This window comes from Leptonotus elevatus, chromosome 19 (assembly GCF_054856555.1).
Source record: "Leptonotus elevatus isolate MCC_2025b chromosome 19, RoL_Lele_1.0, whole genome shotgun sequence".
Taxonomy (NCBI): Eukaryota; Metazoa; Chordata; class Actinopteri; order Syngnathiformes; family Syngnathidae; genus Leptonotus; species Leptonotus elevatus.
Window position 1 is genome coordinate 3,970,813 of NC_141257.1, and position 20,804 is coordinate 3,991,616.

Sequence of the window (20,804 nt, forward strand, 5' to 3'; positions counted from 1 at the left end):
AAAGTAAACCAGTGGACTTCCAGTCACTTTGTTTTGCTCTCAAAATGTTTTTGCTGTCCAGCAGCGCCGTCCACGGCTGATCAGCCACCGCTCGTTACGATGCGCGCAAGTGACGCTTAATAAATGCGTGTGCGTGCGTGTGAAGAAAACGGACACGTGGGTGCACCGAGAGGGCGTGTCCGCGGCGGCGGCGGCGGCGTGTGCGCGCGCATCCAGCGAGCGGCGCTGCTGAATGAAAGAGAGGAAGGCAGCCAGGCAGGTTAGCAGCTGAATGAGCTCCTCCACAAAAACAACAAAACCACGCGTCGCCTCCACTCATCGCTCAATTCGCGCCACCTGTTAGGGAAGTGGTGCCAAAGTGAAACAAGGCGTCGTCGCGATGGCGTCGGACTTGGAACAACACGTAACTCGGATGTGGTGAACTATTGTGCGAAGTGCCCGGCCGGTGGCGCGCCAGAAGGGGAACTCGGGAGCGCGCACGTGGATTATTCTTCTTCTTTTTTTTTTGTTGTGTGTGTGTGTGTGTTTTTTTTTGTGATTTGCGTTGCTGTTATCTTCACGATGATGACGATGGCCGTGGCGACGTTGTGCCTGAGCGTCATGACGCCGGTGCTGTCCAACTTGGAGCCGTCCAGAGGCAGCAACCGGCATGCGGTGTACTGGAACAGCTCCAACCTGCTGTAAGTGTGCATGTGCAATTAAGACGTCGCGTGGGTGGGTGGGTGCTGCTCTTTGTTTGGCATCGTAGTGGTCGTCCATTCACACTCTGCAAGCATTCAACTAACTCCAGGAAGAACATAAACAAGATGCTGGTTTTTTTTTCACAAGGTGGGCAGCGTATGGCGCGTGGGCAAAAAAAAACAAAAAAGGAAAATGTCTCAAGCCTCTCCAGCATTTTAAACATCTCATTTAATTCACAAATACTCCTCATTTTATATATTGTAATGCTCATTTGTTTGTCTGTAGAGAAGATGGTTGGTTTGCTGGGTGAAGCCTAGAATTAAGGATGCAGGGTGTGTACAGTGTTAAAGTGGCAGCTTTGACAGGCCACAATAGAAAATGATAATGATGTTCCACTGAAAAAGACCGAAAAACGTGTTGCTTGTATGGTCAGAATCCTAGAATGAAGGATACAGGCCATTTGGAATTTTTGACAAGTTTATTGCAAAACTGGTTCGATTGATTGATTGATTGAGTTAAAGAAGAAAGAACTCATGATATAAGAGTACTTGTATGTTCACTACTAGAATCCTAGAACTAAGGATACAGGCGGTTCAAAGTGTATAATTGGCGCCTCCAAGAACTAAGGACACAGGTAATTTATAGTGTTAGAATAGCTGTTTATCTTTTTCTGATGTGACAAAAAATGTTTTGGAATTCAAACACTGAAAAATCTGTGAGCAAATAGCTTGTATTTCTCATTACTTGAATCCTAGAAATAAGGATACAGGCCATTCAACAGTGTTGGAATATTAGATTTGTGTTTCGTAAAAGTAGACGGTTTCAAAGCTTTTCCCAAAATAAGAACCCAAAAGTATGAAATTAGACCACGAAAAACAATTTTGTAGTAATAATAAATAAATAAATAATAATAATCTAAAAATGTGATTTTTTTTTTTTTAAATGAATGTAAACTTAAAAGTGTCATATACTGGCTCCCTCTAGTGGAAGGCAAAAGTATCACTTAAATGTTCAAACGATGTAGAATGTTAGGGGCTTCATCTTTATCTTGTGGAATACAGCTGGAGTTAGGTTTGGGCTCGGGCCCCTGCGTGTCCCTGAAGATCCGATCGACCGCGTAGCGGCGAGATCGATGCCGACTCGGCCGCCTTTTGTCTCCTCATTAGCCAGTCGCTGGTTCTCACGTTCTTTTATCCGTTCTCCTCACACAACCTCATTGAGCAACCACCTCCGCCCCCCCCCCCCCGCCCCCCTTCCCCGTCCCGAGCGTCCATTTGTATTCGCCTCCTATCTCCTGCCTTCATCTCATACTTGCTTATTTTCTTGTTTTTTTTCCCTGCCTCGTCTCAAGCCAGACGGGCCGTCCCTCTCAATTCCCCCCTCTTTTAATTTCCTGCTTCTCATTACCAAAAGCTCCATCTGCTCCTCGCAAGCCCCCAAACTACTCAGCTGGGACTACAAATACGGCAGATGATTCATATTAGGCATTGTCGGAGGGCTGCCGACGAGCGTTTACGGGTTGAGACAACTTTCAAATGAGGGATTTTGAGGGGAAAAAAATGTCTCGAAAAGGCACGTTTTCATCTTAAGTTCCACCCAGGGACCTTCAGTTCTTGGTACTTGGAGTTCCTAGAACTAAAAGCTCCCCGTGGCCCTTCGCGTCGACGGCGTGCAGATAAGATGAAAGCAGAAGTTGTCGTCATCCACTCAGGCCCCGCCTGAAAATTCAAATTCAAATTCAAAGCTATAGATTTTAATTTTTAATCAAAATACAGTACAGGTACAGTAAACACAACTAAACAAAGAAACTACACATTTACAAACATGAAATGAAATAAATAAAAATTTAAAATGACATTTGAATAAAAATACAATGAATATTTAAAAATATAAAAAATATAAACGTTTAAAAATGCAATCATACAATTAAAATTAAGTAGAAAGTAGGATAAAATCTAGTAAAACATAAAAAACTAAATACAAATATGCAATGAAAACCCAATGAAGTAAACATAAAATAAAAAAATAAAGTACATGAATAAAAAAAATGCAATAAAATTGCAATAAAAATAAAATACATTTAAGTCAAAAATAATCAAAGTAAAATAAAAATTCCTTAAAGTGAAATACTTATTGCTATAAAATCAAAGTCAATAAAAAAACACAATAAGAATACAATTCAAGGGGATAGAAATAAAATTTATAAAATAAATTGCCGCAGCAAAAGAAGAAAATACATCAAATGTAATGTTAAATATGTGACTAATATAATAAAAAACACAATAACATTAATTAAAAATGAATATAAATCCAACATTTACCTGTAAATGAAAAAAAAAATATATATATATATACAATTAAGTAAAAATAGTAAATAATAAAAATACAATTTAAATATGGTAACAAATATAAAAAAATACATAAAGATGAAAAAATAAAATGCATTTCGAACGAAAATATACTAAGAGTCAAACCAAAAGAATATCTATGTGAAGCTACGTCGCAGTCGTTTGTTCGTAAAGTTCAGCGAAGACGATTTGACTGTGGAATGGATGACTTCTAGTTTTCATGACTTTGAAACGTGACCAAAATGGCGATAGGAGTGACATTCCGCCATCTTTGAAGCCAGATAGTTTTCCCCTCACGACTTGCCCTTGGCAAAATTGGCCTCTTTTTGTCGCCATAAAAAGTCTGTAAAATCTCTTCCGTATTCATCGTATGTGTTGATTTTAATTAGCGTGGCTGCCGTTCATTACAACGTTTTGTGTCTTCGAACGGACATTTATACGGCGAGGTGATAAAGCGAGTGCTCACGTTAATGAATTCAGGCGAGTGCGAGCGAGAGGGGCGCGCTAAAATAATGCAAAAAGTGACCCAGTTTGCAGCAAAAGCAGACAAATCCAGCGAGGTTACATCAGCGAACGGGGATGGCCTTCACCATTTGGGGGAAGAAAAAAAAATCTTGAAGTGAGCGCCGTTCTCGCTCCTTTTAAGCACGCAGCTCCTTTTCCCTCTCACCTGCTTGCGTTCGCAGACGCAAACTGTCGGGCGGTGGAATCCAGGCCAGGGGAGGCGGAAAGCGAGAGCGAGGCCTCGAGGGCCAAACAGCGAGCCGGGGACTTAATGTTGGAGCCTGCGGCACGGCGGCGTTAGTGCAGATGGCTTCGGCGCAGCTGCAAGAAAATGAGATCAGTGCGAAGCCAAGCCGTGTGTGCCAACATTGTGAAAATGGCTTTTTATGATAACGCGCAGCCGGGATTGACGAAAAGCCGCTTTGACACACCGCTGGTGTCGCTATGTGCTCTTTTGATTTATTTTCCGAGCCGCATTTCCACCTTGATGATTCTTGAAGGGTTTTTATTGGCCCAAATTGAGCGTGCGTACATATATGGCGACCCCCGCAGTGCTCTAAGCTTTTTTTGATGAAACGTTTTCTTATAAGTCAGCCGACCACCAGGGGGCAAGCACATCGTTGAGGCTTCATTAAGATGCTGAAATAACAAGCGAGCAAAAGGGATTAACATTTGTTGTTTGGACGTGTTTTGGATTCAGGGCAAGTGACATTCAACGAGTACATGATGTGAATTTGTTTTTGGGAATGGATTGTGAGAAAATATAATCTCCTATTAAATCATAATTGCAATATTGAGTTAAAAAAACACAATTTGATCGTTTTTCAAAATCACTCAGCTCTAAATTATAACAATATAATAATAGCATATGTATTTAGTTAGCACTAGCTAAATTGAGAAATTCTTACGTATAATTATTTCAAAATGATCATTTGTAAAGTTTCATGTTGCGTTGAAAAGTAGTGCAATAAGAATGCAGATGTTTTTCCTAACATAATAATTGTGATTAATGATTGGGATCAAAATAACCGTGATGATAATTTTGGGCATAATCGTGCACATTTTTTATTTATTTATGTATTTATTTTTAGATATAATCTGTTGCCTGGCCTTTTTTGTCCTGAATTACAAGTAGATAGTAAATAATTATTTTTTTAAAAAGAGAGGAGGATTGTATGCATGCAAAAGATGCTTGCTATTGCTCAGTAAAATGCAGTAAAATCAAATTTTTTTCCTCCAGAGAATGAAAAAATATGTCTGAGATTATTGTGATATTTTGTGTTTGTGTTGCTGCCTCATTTCTGTTAACAGGAATGTCGACTGCAGCATTGCTAGTTTCGTTAGCCCGTCTGTTGCGTTTCATGCTAGCTTTAAGCAAATGTGTTTTTATGAGACCATTTATATGGCTTGGCTCAACAGTTTGCTGTTTAACTATATATTGTTTAATTCTCTTTTGCTTTAGGTGTCAGTTTTAGATTCGATTTCATCTGGGAGTGAAAAATAAATGCCTTACCCCTTATTTGGAGAACTCGGAACTCATTTCTATGTGCAAAAAAAAAGAGTGTGTTTGACCATTTTCTTGTGCGTGGGAGGGACATAACTATGAACCAAAATGTTTTTTATATGGTCTCTGTACTGCAACTTTTCACTGATTTTATTGAAGGTGGGTATGGAACGTATCCCCCGCAATGAACTGAGGTTCAACGTACTGTTTTTTTTTCTTTTTTTTGTTAGCTGCAAAGCAACACCAGCATGAGTCAAAGTCGTACTTGTAGCCGGCAATGCTTTGATTATCGCCCGGGTCCGTCAGTGGCCAACTTGTTACAGATGTCCCCGCTAATGGCTGACGGAGGCGGGAAAACACACACACGTACACAAAATAACACACACAGGCAGGCCATTAAATCATCTCGCATCGGAGGCCATCTGCCAATTAGAGGGGGAAGATGTGGAACATCTTGAGAGCATTGGGGGTGGATGAGCCCCCCCGCATCCCCCCCGCATCCCTCCCGCAACCCCATCGGTCCTACTCGTCAGGTTTTTGGCCACCGTCTTACCTAATTGACCGCCGGGTGCCGACTGGGTTTCAAAACTCAGCATCCTACACTATTAGTTACTTTCTTAAACTGTATAATAAAGTCAAATAAAATAAAAAATAAAAAAAGTTTTTTTTTTGTATTGATGGAAATTACACTATTATTTTAAACTATAAACACAACATACCGATAATTAAATAGAATGTTTAGAATGATGTCATGATTAATTCTTTGTTGCTTATGGTGTGTGTGTGACTTGGCCACCGGGGGGCAGTATAATAGTCAGGCAGACACAAATGAAGAGTTTCACAATTACTGCAAGTGGCTCGCTAAACCATAGCAGTATTAGTTGTTTTTTGCAGTTACTTAAATATTTATTCCATGTTGATGCACCTTGTTAGCTTGTCTATGCCGTTTCCCATTATACGTTAGCATTAAGCTAGCAGACTTTCGGGCAAAGTTACGTGCTTAGGGTTTTAAATCCTCCACATATACAGTAATTGGCTTTCCTTGATGTTCATTTGACAATAAACTTCAATAAACAGTTTGTAGCTTCTTGTAGAGACTCTCCCTGATGCATTTTCTCTTCACTTCACTTCGATTCCCAGCCAGTAGCAGTTCCGAGACCAGATATAAAATGGGCCGAAAGTCTCCCAAAATAAATAAAAAATTGATCACTTCTTCAAACCAAATGCCGTCTTTTCTAATGGATTTAACTTTAAAAAGTCAACTTGCTCCCGATGGGACGGAAGAGCCGGGAAGCGAGATTGAAAAGGTGGCAAACATCTCTGGGCTAAATCGCTTTTTTCTCCCCATTCGCTGCTCAACGAGATGAAAGTCTTCTTTCAACTTGTGGAGAAAGTCTCAGCCCAGATGAATGGAAACGTGAGAATTAATAGGAACACACGCAAAATCAATGTTTAATTTTAATCAAGATTTGGCAGATACGATTCATAAATTATAAGTCAAGATACTGTACATATTCAAGTAATTTACAGTAATTATTATTTTTTATTAGTATTTTTTTCAGAAGCTTCTAAAAGATAATGTCGATTTCAAAAATTTCATTATGATACACGCTAAATAAAATAAGTAATTCCCTACAATTTTTATGTAAAGAAATAAAATTTAAATATAAACTCGTTTTAAAATAATAAATAATTATTATACTTTATCATGTTTATTTTTTGTTTCCTATATTTTTCTACATGCCTTATAATCCCCCCCCCCCCTCAATTTATATCAACATTATACGGAATCCCTTCCACCCAAACTATCATAAATTGATTGCGAACTTTTTTTCTCTCAATACAAATGGGAAAAAAATAAACTTAAAAAGATGTATATAACCAAACCACATAACTGTCTGACACTAGTCAGCTAGCTTGAAGCTAACACACAATGCAAAACGCCATAGACAGGCTATCGAAGCTAGCCTTGAATTTGCGGTTTTCGAAACCAAACAATGCAAGCAGACATTTAGCCAGACGACACGACAGCTAATATTACTGCAGCTTACCAAGCAGTCATCTTTGTGTATATGCGTATGCATGTATTACGCTGCCCCCTGTTGGCCAATGCGCACAATGAATGTATGAAATCTTAATACACAAACAAATTCTTTACATCCATTTAAATTATGTTATTAATTAAAGTACTTTTTTTTTTTTTTTTTTTTTTTTACAATACTGCAGTATTTTAGGACGTGGCCACACTTAATTGACATCGTCTACAAAAAAAAAAAAAAAAGAAGTGTCTGTCTGCGTGTGGAAGGTTGTTCTGTTGTTGTCCTGCTTGCCTGCTGCCAGGCGTTTGTGTCGGTGCGTGGGCCCATCTAGACGTGGAGGCGGTTCCCTGCTGGACGAGAACGTTCGATACCTCGGCACGGCGGCTGACGTAGAAGGATGTAAAGTGCGCGGGGGGGCTTAATGGAAGCGGGACTTTTAGCGGGCGGCTTTTTGTTTCCGAATGGTCTGTTTGAGGCGAAGATGATACCCGCGAGAGTTGATCCGTGCTAATGTGGACACGGGGCCGGCTTATTCGTGTGCACCGCTGCCCCGAGACAAAAAGCCCCGCACACACTCTGCTACCTGATTACATCGGTCCACCTGCAGCTCGGCCTCTTTTGTTCCCTGGTGCTCACTGGAGCGCACCGCCTCACTCAATGAGGGCTGCACATTCAAGAGCGAGCGGAATTGCACTGATTGAATATTGCAAAGCCACCCTCTTTTTCTTTGGATTTTTAAATTGAATTCTCTCTCGGCAGTATTATATTCCGCACTGTAACCTGATTAATGTCAGGGTGTTCTTGTTCTTCTTGGGGGTTTCATCTGGCTTGTTTGTGAGGCTGGGAAGCCTTTTGTAACTGTTTTGAATGAGGAAAAAAAAGAAAAAAAAAGAAGCTCATCTGGCTTACTTAAATCTGGACGATCCCAAGTTGAAATGGGAAAGTTTTTGAAAAAGTTTCTCGAACAGAGCGTTCTTCACATATTTATTGAGTGCAATTTGTGGAGGGTCTTCTAATCAACTATAAGGTATTTGTTAAAAAAAAAAAAATCTATAAAGTAAAAAGTAAAAACCCTGCCACAGTTTGGCTTTAGCCCCTCGTGCTAGCTAGCTAGCTAGCTAGCTCCCTAGCAGGTAAACAAGCACCTGGGGGAGCTAGCTAGAGATCTAGCTAGCTAGCGCATGGGGCTAAAGCCAATCTGTGGCAGGGTTCTTACTTTCACCTCTGCCCACTAGTCTAAATACAGTATAGTGGAATAAGAGTTAAGCAGCAAAATCCAGCAGTTTTGATCAATATGTGAAGGCGGCCATTTTGCGTGAAAATGATATCACAGTTGCTCAGGTCTCAACCAATTACAGCTCAGCTTCAGACAACAGGTGAGATGTGATTGGTCGTTGCCTGAGCACCTGTGATGTCATCATCATCATCCGTCGACAGCATGTGGCAAAATGGCCGCCCCCTGAGAGGAGTTAAAAACATACAACACAATTTTCTGAAAAGTGTTCAGCGGCAAATAATTATGTCGGGTTGTGTTGGGCACACCACAAAATGCAAAAACTACTTTACAACAAAAAAAAAAAAAAACTGTCATCTAGAAGTCATGCTCACGTATGGATGTCATTCCTTTGACAAATATATTGTCACAAGTTATCATTTTTGCCTTTCCGCTGCATCGTGCGCTCAAAAGGAATTCCTTTTCCAATTACAAGGCGTATAGATTGAACCGTACACAGCGGATGGTTGCTCTGTACTCGCTGTATAATAAACAAGGGTTCCTCTGTCGCCGTAACGTTGCACGCCTCCAACTTATAAAAACCCGCAGCGGTGCGGAAATGTTAAACATGAAAGTGTTGATCTTTGACTGTTTTTTCTAAAAAACAAAGTGAATTTGGTCTGCTCCACTTCATTCTGTTCTCTGAGAATAAACACCTCAGTTTTGCCCTTTTTGTTTTTTAGGGCATGCTAAAAATCCCGGTTGGGTTTTAAGGTGACAGTTGGGTTCACATTGAGTGCAGTCGGGAAACAAAATGCAAATGTCAGATGACTGAATTGTGCTCTAAAATGTCCTCATTTGCACGTTGTATGCCAATCTTATGAGTTACTTCAATGATGAATCCATTGTTTGTTGATTAATCGACAAAATGGCGTGAGATATCTCAACTCGTTGCTGCTGTGTAAAGAAGTCGTCAGCTATGGGAAATGAAGCTCCGTCCGCATTTCGACCCTTCCCAATTGAACTGATGAAAGGGTCACGTGACCCTGGTCAAAGCATCAATAACGATTCGCATGGATCAAAGTGTGGTCAAAGGCGGCACGGGTATGCGGCAGAACAAAAATACACAACAAGGTTGTTTTGTGCGCAGTGAGCGATGGATGTATTATTTATATATAATGTATGTATTTTTAATTTGATTCCGTCAAAATTATTGGCGGCTCCGTCGGGTTCGCCCGTGCAATTATCGCCTTTGGGCACAGCGCGCTGGAATTGATTTTTATAAGTGCAGCGCATCAGTTGAAAGAAAAAGAAAAACAAATCTATAATGAAAAGCATGTATCTCCAAATTTCCTGAATAATTATTAGTTTAATGATTTAATAAAATAAAATAAAAAATGTGGATATTCGGTTACTTGTTTTTCAACTGCATTGCTTTATTATTAGCGACGTTTTTAGCATGAGTTAGCTTGAAACGCATGTTAGCATTGTGAAAAGGCTTAAATCTCACTGTAAGCTTTCTGTAGTCTGTAATTGACATGTCAAATCGTATCGTCCACTTTTCATTGCTCATCTGCATCTTTGAAAAAGCGGTTTTCCTCCACTTCATCCAATCATTATGTTAAGCTAGGGGCTTGTTCCTCTCGCTTATTTAGCCTTCAATTAAAAGCAGGGTTGTTAATATGCTGCTGATGGAAGCATTTAATCAGCTATGTAATAGATAGGAAGCAGAGGTGGATTTTTTTTTTCTCTCTCTCGCGGGCCTTCATAACCATTTTCACATTATGGCTGGTCCATCTTAGGGGAGACCTTTAATAGGTTAGTGGGGGGGGGGGGGGGGTCCTTCCTATACCGCCAAAATCCTTAAGCAGAATTGGACCTGGCAAAGGACACAAATGACACAGAATGGATGATCAGCTAACAAGATAGTTACGCTAGCTATTTAGCTAGCATATTAGTTTGTTTGTTCGATAGTTACTTAACTAGTTGTTTAGCTAAAGGTACTTCGGTAGCTCTTTTTACATTTTAAATAAGTAATAACCAGTTAACAAATGACTTTCTTCCCCCCCAGCCACAAGGGCAATATCCGAGTACACAATGCGCGGTAAATAAGCTATTTTGTTATAATTGAGACTCACCCCTTCCCCGCCACTCCCCACCAAGTTGAAGACGTAATTATACGAAAACCAGAAGCCCTTTTGGCAGCCGTAATGAGAACATTTGAAGGAAATTGAAATCCTTCTCTTACACACTCTGACTGCCCCCCCCCCCCCCCCCCCCTACATAGTCCGCGGGAATGTCTCCCTCGCTTATATTGTCAAGGGGTTCCATTACAAACATCCCAGCAGGAGGTAAACTGAGATATGTACTGTATGCTCTTCATTACGTACACCAGCACAATAGAAGAGCTCAATCAAGCCTCGTAGAATAAATGACTTCTTGCATGTGCATATATTTGATCAAGATTGGTGCCATTATTCACGAAAAATATGAATTCATATCTCACTTTTTCCTGAAAAACTGTACAGCAGAGGACATGTAATTACCTTGACAGCTGTTTTTCTTCTTCTTTCTAACTGCTTTTAACAGTCACGACTTTGATGGTTCAAACTATCTTACCAAGCAGGTGCTTTGAAATTTTCATTTTAAAAGATAATAATTTAAAAAAAATCTTTAAAATTTACATTAAAGAATACAAAATACTAAAAGATGATGTAAACTGTGTATTAAAAAATAGTAAGAATATAGTAAAACTATTCACGAATGAAAGCGCTAACTGGCTAACTAAATAGCAAACAGGCTACCCAACTACAGCTGCCTGCCCATCTTGTACAAAACTAACTAACTATCTAACTAACTAACTAACTGGCTGGCTGAGTAAATAGCTTACTAATGTGCTAGCAAAGTAACTACCTAGCAAACGATGTAGCTACTCTACCTGATGAGCTAAATAACTGACTACCCGACTAGCTAGCATATTAACCAGCTTAACTGTCTTACTAAATTTAGTGGTAGCTTGACTTACGAGTTTCTTTCATTACACGACCAGGCTCGGAATTCAATTTACTCACATTTAAAATACATTTTTCCATTGAAATGAATTGAAACAACCACTTTATGCTTTCCAGCTCTCCCGCAAAGATGCCACCATTTTTATGTTTTTAATGTAAAAATACAATAATTAAAAAGATTGGAAAGAAATGTTTAAAAATATATATATTTATATATAAAATGCGCTTTTACTGTCCATACTGTACTGTATTCCCGTGTTGGACATGTGCCTTTAAGGGGTGTGGTCTAATAATGAGTGACACCGGGAGGAACTCCTTGCCCACATGTGAGGGCATTTCAGTACGGTAGTTATGCTGTTGTTTTCATTCAAGTTCGCCTGACCGAAAACTTCTCAAAGCCCTCGTGTAAGATGTTGTCAGTCCACATTGTGTGATTGACGTGCCATGCGGCGTCCATCTTGGCTCACCTCCGTCATCAGTGAGACGGTGTGGCCTTCCTCTGCAATTCTCCTCACCTTGCGAGGCATCGGCGGGGCATCCCCGTGGGCATCTGCGCTGCCTTGCGATGGCGTGATGGAGGGCACGCGTGGGCGGGCCCCAGACGCTCGCCCTCCATCTCATTCATGGCGAATCTGCTGTCTCATTACGCGTGTGCGTCTTCGACTCCTTACGCGATGTCGCAGATTTCGGCTTCCATGTGCGCAGGGATGATAAATAGAGGCTTCGTGTAACTTTAAAGGGATTCTGTGCCACTTCCCTGGAGGAGGTATGGCGAGATGGATTGCCACACAAAAATAAATAAAATACTATAGCAGTATATAATGTTTGTAATAAGCAATAGAGTGAGAAAGAAAAGTGCAGAGTTGTATACTGCATATTAATGAGCGGTGTTAAAAATGAAAAGTACATTTGTTTGGCCTTGGAATTTAAAAAGGGTTTTAATTACTTTTTTTGCCTTATGTGCATAATGCTTGCAGTCAAATGTCAGCCATTTCTTGAAAGTGTATTTCATCCAATATGTCAGGATCTTTCAGCTTGCCAGCGAAATAGCTAACTAACTGAATTACTGACTTTGTCGCTAAATATTGGAACAACAAGTTAGCTAAATGAACTGAGTTGATAAAACATCCAACAAATTGTCTTGTTCACTCAGTAACTAATTAAATGACTGATCAACTTGCTAGCTAAGTTGCTACCTCTAAACTCACTAACTGGCTAGTTAAATAGCTAACAAACCGTTAACAAACTAACCCCTTGGCTAGCTAATTTCACTCACTAACTAGCGACCCAATTAACTGCTCACAGCCCAAGTAATTGGCTGTCTGAATAAAGTTACCATCAAGCTAACTGCCAAGCGGAATAGATATATGTGGGTAGCTAGCTAACTAAAATTTGCTATTTAACTATTAAGATATTATTTAAAAAATGTCTGTATTTTGCCAGTGTCGGGCTCCTCGTGTAAACGTGGGAGATGTATTGGAAGGAAATGGATGGGAGTGAAAAGATTCCCATTTTCTCGGGAAAAGCCCATCCTTCACGGAAAGCATGAGCCACAGGTGACAGACGGAGGAAATAAAGGCTTTGTTTTGTTTTTTTGTTTTTTTTACAGTAGGATAGGCAGCGACGCCTGGGCTGTTAGGAGTCCAGCAGCGTGCAAGGACAATATTCCACACAGCCTGAGGTTGTTGTTCATGGCGGTAAAAGCAAGTGTGACACACAAGATGGATTCCTGGTGTGAAAATTGTTCTAATACCCGCTGGTGTGTTTCCACAGACGGAGCCACTGGTGCCATTAAAGTACACGTTGTAGCACATCATTTTAACATAGATGGCAGGACTGCAGATAATCGGATTTAAATCACCGGCTGCTGTTGGTTATAATCCCTAATTATGAGTTTCCTTTTTTTTCCTTGAATCAGAACTTCCGTTTGGTCTCCATGCTAACCTTCATCTGTCGGGATTACTTTTTCTAACTAACTAACTAACTAACTAACTAACTAACTAACTGGATATCTAGATACCTGACTGCTATCTTGCTTGGCAATGACCTGGCTAGCTAGCTGTTTGACTAACCAATCAACTAACCGGTCAACAACCCGCAGGCTAAATACCTACTCACAATTAACAGATAACTTACTGTCTAAGTACATAAGTAGTTAACTATGTAACCGATTAGCTAAATATCTAACTGGCTGGCTAGCTCAACGCCTAACCATCCAACTAACCACCTAGAGGAACTTCAAACTCCTTATAGACTGGGGATCGAAATCAGTAACTATCAAACGATCTCACTAACATTCACTGTCTATATACTGCGGAACAAAATAGCCAGGTAGTAACTTAAAAATGTTAACTTATAAAATAAGCTTTGCGTCTCACGTAATTAAAAATTTTTTTTTTGATTTGGATGGTACCGGGATTCGTGATATAAGGGGGAAACTGCATACACACTACACATGCATCCTAAATATAACTCCACGGAGTCTGTGAGGCACCTGAATGCATTTTTTTGATTGTTCCGCCCTTGCCCAGAAGGCAAATTGATTAAAGTTTTGATTAGCCACTCTGCTGCTGTGCACTCTAAAAGACAACTAATCAACCTAATTAGTGTCTTTACAGCGCTGATTAAGAAGGCCTGTGTCCGTATAGTCCGAGGCGGTCCGGTTCGTCTCGGCAGTGAAGCCCCGCGGGTGTGGCGGTCCGCTTCATTGGTATTCATTTCCCCGCTCCTAATTCCCCTGTTGGACTTTCCGCGTGCTGACTTGACAGAGCGTACCGCAGGTTAAATGGCGGGGGGAGCGCTCCATCACGACCAGATCCAGTCCAATTAAATACAGATTTAATCAGCGCGCCGAATATGCAATCTGATGAGGTCGGTGGCCAGCCGAGGCCCGACGTTGACGGCAAACTGCCGGTCCGCTGATTTCCATCTTGCCATCCGCTGCGACATGGCCGATGGAGTTGCTTTGATCCTATAGGACAGGTCGCGGGCCAGGGACCAGTCATCCATAAATTTTTCACTAGAAATTGTAACTTTCTCATCACTACGTGGATATCTGAATGGCTAAACTAAATAACTAACCGACTGGTTTGCGAAATAGCTAAATGCCTGGTTGAATGGTTATACAACTGTCTACTGGATCTCTAAAAAAAAATTTTTTAAGCTAAATAGCTATCTAACTGGCATACCAAATTGCTACCCATACAACTAATTAATTGTCGGCTAGCTAATCAGCTAACTGACTGGCTAACTAAATCTAAATAGCTAATAAAAACTGCCTAGCTATGCAGTTAGTGTTTAACTAAGTGGGTAGTTAAATTCATAATTACTAGGTAACAGAATAGCTAATTATCATATCTAAATAATTAGCTAATTAACTGACAAAAAATCTAACTGCCTAACTGATAACTGATTGACAACATTGGGCCGTGAGGAAGGCTAGGAAAAAGCGAGGCCCACCAAATGTCTGCAACCTTTTCCTCCGCTGTGATATGAGCTACGGCTCCCCGATGCCTCGTCAAAGGCGCCCGTATGCTGTGTCACCTTCACCGTGCACCACTGCACAGCTTACTAATGAGAGTTGCTAACCCTTTGTGTTTACCATCGTTTTAAGTAAGGTTGGACCATCCGAGTGAACCACACCGCGTAATACAGTTAGGCTTATTACCTTCGCCAAGTGTCAAGCTGACTTTCACGCCATGTGCTCTTCCGTCCTAACACGTTAACGCTAACCAAATGACTGACTGACGGTCTTTTTTAAGACAAGACAACTTTTTTACGGCATGCAACCAAACAAAAATGTCTCAAAAGGTGGACACACAGTTGTGGAAGCACATTTAATTGTTCTGTCATGTTGCTAGCATAGATGTGGGTACAGGTGTATACTTTTTTTTTGGCATGAATTAATAATATTTTTAACATAAAAAAATATTCTGGTTGAGACTAACTAACTAACTAACTAGATATCTGAGTTGGTAACTAACTAGGTATATGAATTGCTAGCTAACTCGGTATCTGAATGGCTAACTAACTAATCAGATATCTGAATTGCTAACTAACTAACTAGATATCTGAATTGCGAACTAACGAACTAACTAACTAGGCATCTGAATTGCTAACTAGGTATATGAATTGCTAGTTAACTAGGTATCTGAATTGCTAACTAACTAATCAGATATCTGAATTGCTAACTAACTAACTAGATATATGAATTGCTAACTGACTGGCTAAAAACAACTTACTGACCAGTTCAATAACCAATTGAGCTTGTGGCTAACTAGTTATCTAGCGCTAGCACACTAACTAGCCAGCTGGCTAGTGACATTGATAACTAACTAACTAGATATCTGAATAGCTAACTGACTGGATATAAAACAACTAACCGATTTGACTAGCACAATAATAGCTCATCCCCTGTCTTATAGTTTTACGTCATCCTTTATAAACCAAGAAGTGGGTGGCCTGTATGCAAAGCGCTATTACTAGCGGGTTCAACCTTTGCGGAGGTTCCGTGCTCGAGTGCCTGCCCCCTTTAGTTATTGACATTGGCGTCCCATGCATAATGGCACCGTGATTGCAAGTCATTGACATGCAAAGCATTTGTGCAAGCACAGAAAGATCAGGAACTTCCCCGCCTCCCCTCAAAAAAAGGTCCACAGAGGCGCTGTTTGTTAATTACACTGCAAACGACCCCCCCACCACCCCCCTTTTTTATTTTATTTACTATTAGCATTTGCGCATGTCCCACCCCTGGAACGAGTGTCATTCTGTCTTCTTCCGTCTCTGATCAGTCCCCTTTAATTGGCTCTTGAGCTGGGAGAGAGGCTCCCCCTCACTTGTTATTTCCAGGTGTAAATGAGAGCAATGAAAAGAGAGGTTCACCCATGAGAGCGCTGAAGTAGCAAATGTGCTATCGCAAGCACACACACAGAGGCAGGATGTGTTTGAAATGATCGCTCGGGTGCTTTTCGGAGCTCGGCCCAAAAGATCGTCACGCCCTGGAATCTGCTTTGAATAAAATCATATTTGAAAGGGGGGGAAAGTAGCACTGAATCGTAATTTTCAGAGTTGAAATTGAGTTTTCTGGAAAAGCTTTAGTATTTTCTTTTCTTTTTTTTTCTTAATTTATTTTTATTTTTATTTTTTTGTGAATTTTTTTTCATAATGCTAAATGCTAAATATCAGCCAATCCCGATTCAGCCAATCAGATCGATGTAAAGTCAAAATTTTCAATGATTTATTTTGTTGATGGCCCTTTAAGAGGCGTGGCTTATTGAGTGACATCTTTGCGTATTTTCATTTTCTATTCATGTTTGAGTCTTTGTCCTGTGCAATAAATGGCTCGCCTTTCCCACCTACAAGGGCATTACAGCACCTTAATTGTTTCATTTTTATTATTTTATTTTATTTCATTATTGTTTTTTTTGATAAAGCATAACCTCATGAGGCCGAAGTTTGTTGTTCTAGAGAGAATGTGTAATCTTGCGCGAATGATGTTGTATTTTTCGAGGAAAGGCGTAATCTTGCGGTCCTTCAGGATGTGCTGGGCGTAAAAGTGCAATCTGAAAGCAAAGCGTGTTTGAAGTGCTCGCTCTGCTGCGTTTCCGAGGCCCTCCACTCTCCTTTCCTATCTTCCGTCCTTTTGTATTTGCAGAGCCAAACAAACAGCAAATTGTGTTCATTTGTATGCAAATTTGTGTGTTTGTCCCCGCGGGCTGAAGCTCGGAATTAAAAGTTTTACCGTCCCATTAATTCCCAATTACGCGGCTCTACCGACATGGCGGCTGTCTGTCTCTCGCCGTCCAAACGCGTCTCTCGTCAGTTTAGGCCCGTTTGCTTCGCCATCTGCCGAACCCGAGTTGGAATTTGGGTGTAATCGGGTCTTCAGATTTGTTGATTGATTGCGTACGCTCGCCCGCCAACGCCGTCTCCTCTTAATTATCTTGTGCAAGGATTTTTGTTGTGATTGATATTCTGTGCGAGGAGGGGTGGAGGGGCTGAGCGTTTTTTTTTTTTGAGTGACACTTCGGGGCGAAGGCCGACGTATCGCCCATCTTGTTAAAATGTGCGTAAAAATGCGCGACCTCGTCGGCGACGTGCGGCCACATGCTGACAGTCGAGGCAATGTGACAAATTAGCGCCCGTGCTGCCAAAGCTGATTTGCATAAAGGACCTTGTCTTCATCATTTTGCTGATCTGGCACTAATGGCAGATTAATTCAGTGCTTTAAAAAGATATCGACTGGATTGTTTGTGTTGGAAATATTACAACTATGGAAGAGATAAGAGATGGATATTTATACTTTTTTTTTTTTTTTTCACTAGAGCATACAGAAGGCTTTGATGCAGCCTCTGAACTGAAGAGAATGCTTAAAGCAATGGTAGTTATTACAAAAACGGCCAGCAGGTGGCAGCAGAGCATAAGAGATCAACCAGGGCCATGTTGGGGAAAAAAACCCATCAATTACTCACAATTCTAAATAGATTTGTGAATAATGATGAAACTTAGCTATATTCTAATGCTAATTGCTACAAAACAGATACAAATATATATATTTTTTCCTGATGAAAGAAGAGACTCTAATCTTCCTTTTGGTTCCATGTTTTATAGCAATAGAACACAATAGTCAGTGGGCCTTGCAAAATCAGTCAAACTCCAATAAAACAGCCGGGAGCGAAGGGGGTTGCTTCAGTGAAAGTGGCTACGAGTGAATGAGTTCAATTAATCGGCTACTATTTTAATAATCAAGTAATCGATCAGAGCCACTGTTTGTTAATATTATCAGTAGTTATTCTTTGATTTCTGTACAGAACAACAATTCATTAACAGTAATTGGGGGGGGGGGGGGCGAATGGAAATACACTTAAATGCAAAATAAAATTGTATCTGATTATTCGTTAATTGATCTATTCTAAAAAATATTTAAAAAAAAAATACATTTTCCTTGCATTTTAAGGGTAAAGGTAGACATCAACAATTATAACAATAATTATTATTTAAAAAAATAAATAAATATTTTTGTTTGTTCCCATATATGAAGTATGACTTTTCTAGAAAACGTGTAAACCTGTGAGTATAAAGTCAGTATAATTATGCGCGTTTTAGTTTTTCCAAGGGAAAACAAATCTAAAGACAATTAGTCATATTTTTCCCAGACAAATGTCACCATTTTCCGAGAATTAAGTCGTAATAAAACAGAAACAAAAGCTGAATGTTTTCCAAGAGAAACTAAATCCGTATAGATTTAAAACCAACAAAATGTCACCAAGTCTTCGCCGTGTTGTTTTGCAGCCAAACACAAACATATTTAGACCACTTATTTCTTTGTTGTGTACAATTGGCAATCACATTGTGCACTCTTCTCAAATCACGCTGATTGCAAAAGTGCTATTAAAGAAGAAAAAAAAATCCATACGCAAGAGCAGGAAACAAAATTTGTATGTCTGTCAACGTTTGGGAAAATTCAGCCCCTGGAGGCGGGTTTACTTGGCAACATGAAATTTGATAGGCAGGTCTATCATGGATAAACCCACAAAAGTCTCAAGAAGCCAAGCTGGAAAAAACACAGGAAGTCTATAATTTTGGTTTGAAGCAGACTTTTAATTGGTCATTTTAACTCTGCCTTGAGATTTTGCCCAATAGCGCAAACTGTTGTCATGTTAGGAGAATAATGTTGTGTTTTGCAGAGAGCAAAAGTTATCATTTTTGCAAGAGAAAAAGGAGGGGAGTTAGGTGGATTATATTGTAAAGTCGTAATATTATGATCGATAGTCAAATTTAAAAACGGAGATTAAGTCATATTACAGCTTTATTCAAAATTATGCTGGGATTGGGACGGAGCCCTGCTGTACATAATGGAAGCTTCAGAATTGCTTTTAGATGACACATGATGACGCTATGTAAACATCAATCTATGTAAACAATTGTACAGTTTGTGTATCATGATGATTCAATGGCCATTTTGGTTGGTCCGGTGTGCACACGTTGGCCACCAGGGGGCAGTATAATACGTACAAACTTCACATGGATTAAGTGCAGAAGAAGAGCATTGGAGCGAGAGGTGCTACGCTTATGAAATGATTGAAATTATTTTAGTAATAATTGAAATCACGATGATGACGATCTTTTTTTTTTTTTTGGTACAAAACAAAATGTTTTAACATTAAAATTATGAAGACAAATACAATTCTTTGAAACACTATAATAATGCAAGTTCCTGAAACAAAATGTATTAAATTAGTTATTTTAGAATTTGAAAAAGGTGCAAATGTATAAATTTAAACAGCTCAAACAACATTTTTTTTAAAATTAATAATCTTTTTTTTACGATTATGCTGATTTTGTAATTTTGGAGTGTAATAAATGAAATTGTAACTGAATATCGATTAATTGCACAGCCGGTTAATCAACACCTAATCAATTATCAAATTAATCTATTTTCGATCATCAATTTATCATTTAGATATCTATTTTTTAATGTAAAATTGTCCAAATATAAATATTTTAAATAATATATTAAAATTAAAATATTCTCAGATGTCTGTAGCCCTTCATGAAGGCGGACTGATTGTCTTTGTTTTGAACCGAAATTTAAACAATTATGTTTTGCCTATTTTCCTCACGTTACAGACCAACCCAGTAACAGAATCATAATTTAAAAAAAATGTGAACTATTAATTTGAAATAATATCCTGGGGATGGAAATTTTAAAGTTGTATTCATTGGCTAATCTGGAAAATTAATCAACTACTGGAATAATCATTAGTTGCAGCTTTAATTGAAGCTCAGCTCCAGAAATATGGTTCTTTGTAGAGGAAAAAGAATATATGCCCGTGTGTATTGTCATGCTCTGTCTTTGTGCTCTACTACTGCTTGTGTTCAAATGTGTTTAAAGGTTTAATTAATGCTAGTTTCGTTACCCTGTGTATGGCGTTTTGCATTGTGTGTTAGCATTAAGCTAACAAACTCGGAGTTGGACGCTCGACATCAACTAAAACGATGCGACATGAGTCATTGCAGTTTCATTTGAGTTCCATTTGCGAACCGCCGCTTTATTTTTACTGCTTTTGTGCCGGCGAGCCGGCGAAGGTCATCAGGAGCCCGTGCGTAGGCCACAGCAACAGCAGTCATATCCACTCAGCGACACCCCGGCGCTGGCGAGGAGGATTAGTGAGACACAAATACACACTGTGAGGACTCATCCCAGTAGTGGCGGCGCATTGGCAGCAGCGGGGACTCTGTATTTACCAGTAATTGCATTTTTTTCCCTCTCCTTTCCTTCTCCAAAAATAAATAATAAAGTAGCGTGCGCCTCAGGAAGTTGAAGGCGGCGGCGGCGGCGGCGGCGGCGGCGGCGGGGGAGAAGCGACAGGAACACGTTGTCAGCCTGGCGCAGCCGTTTGACAGCTTATAGGGCAATCTGCGCCGTATACACGCCGTCCGTGTCGCCACGCCAAACCTGTCTGTTAGACGCTTGTCGGGTTGGATGAAAACTCCTCCATGCAG

General features: G+C 40.0%; 1 protein-coding gene across 2 annotated transcripts in view; it reads left to right on the top strand.

Annotated features, from left to right (window-relative positions):
* The first annotated feature begins 417 nt into the window (after positions 1–417).
* efna3a (ephrin-A3a) overlaps positions 418–20,804 on the top strand; it is a 58,818-nt gene continuing 38,431 nt past the window's right edge. For both annotated transcript variants that reach the window (XR_015091333.1, XM_086062994.1), the window contains exon 1: positions 418–680. Coding sequence is in view for 1 of the 2 variants with exons in the window: in XM_086062994.1 (XP_085919120.1) it covers positions 562–680 (119 nt within the window). In the remaining variant the exon portion in view is untranslated. The remainder of the gene's footprint in view (positions 681–20,804) is intronic.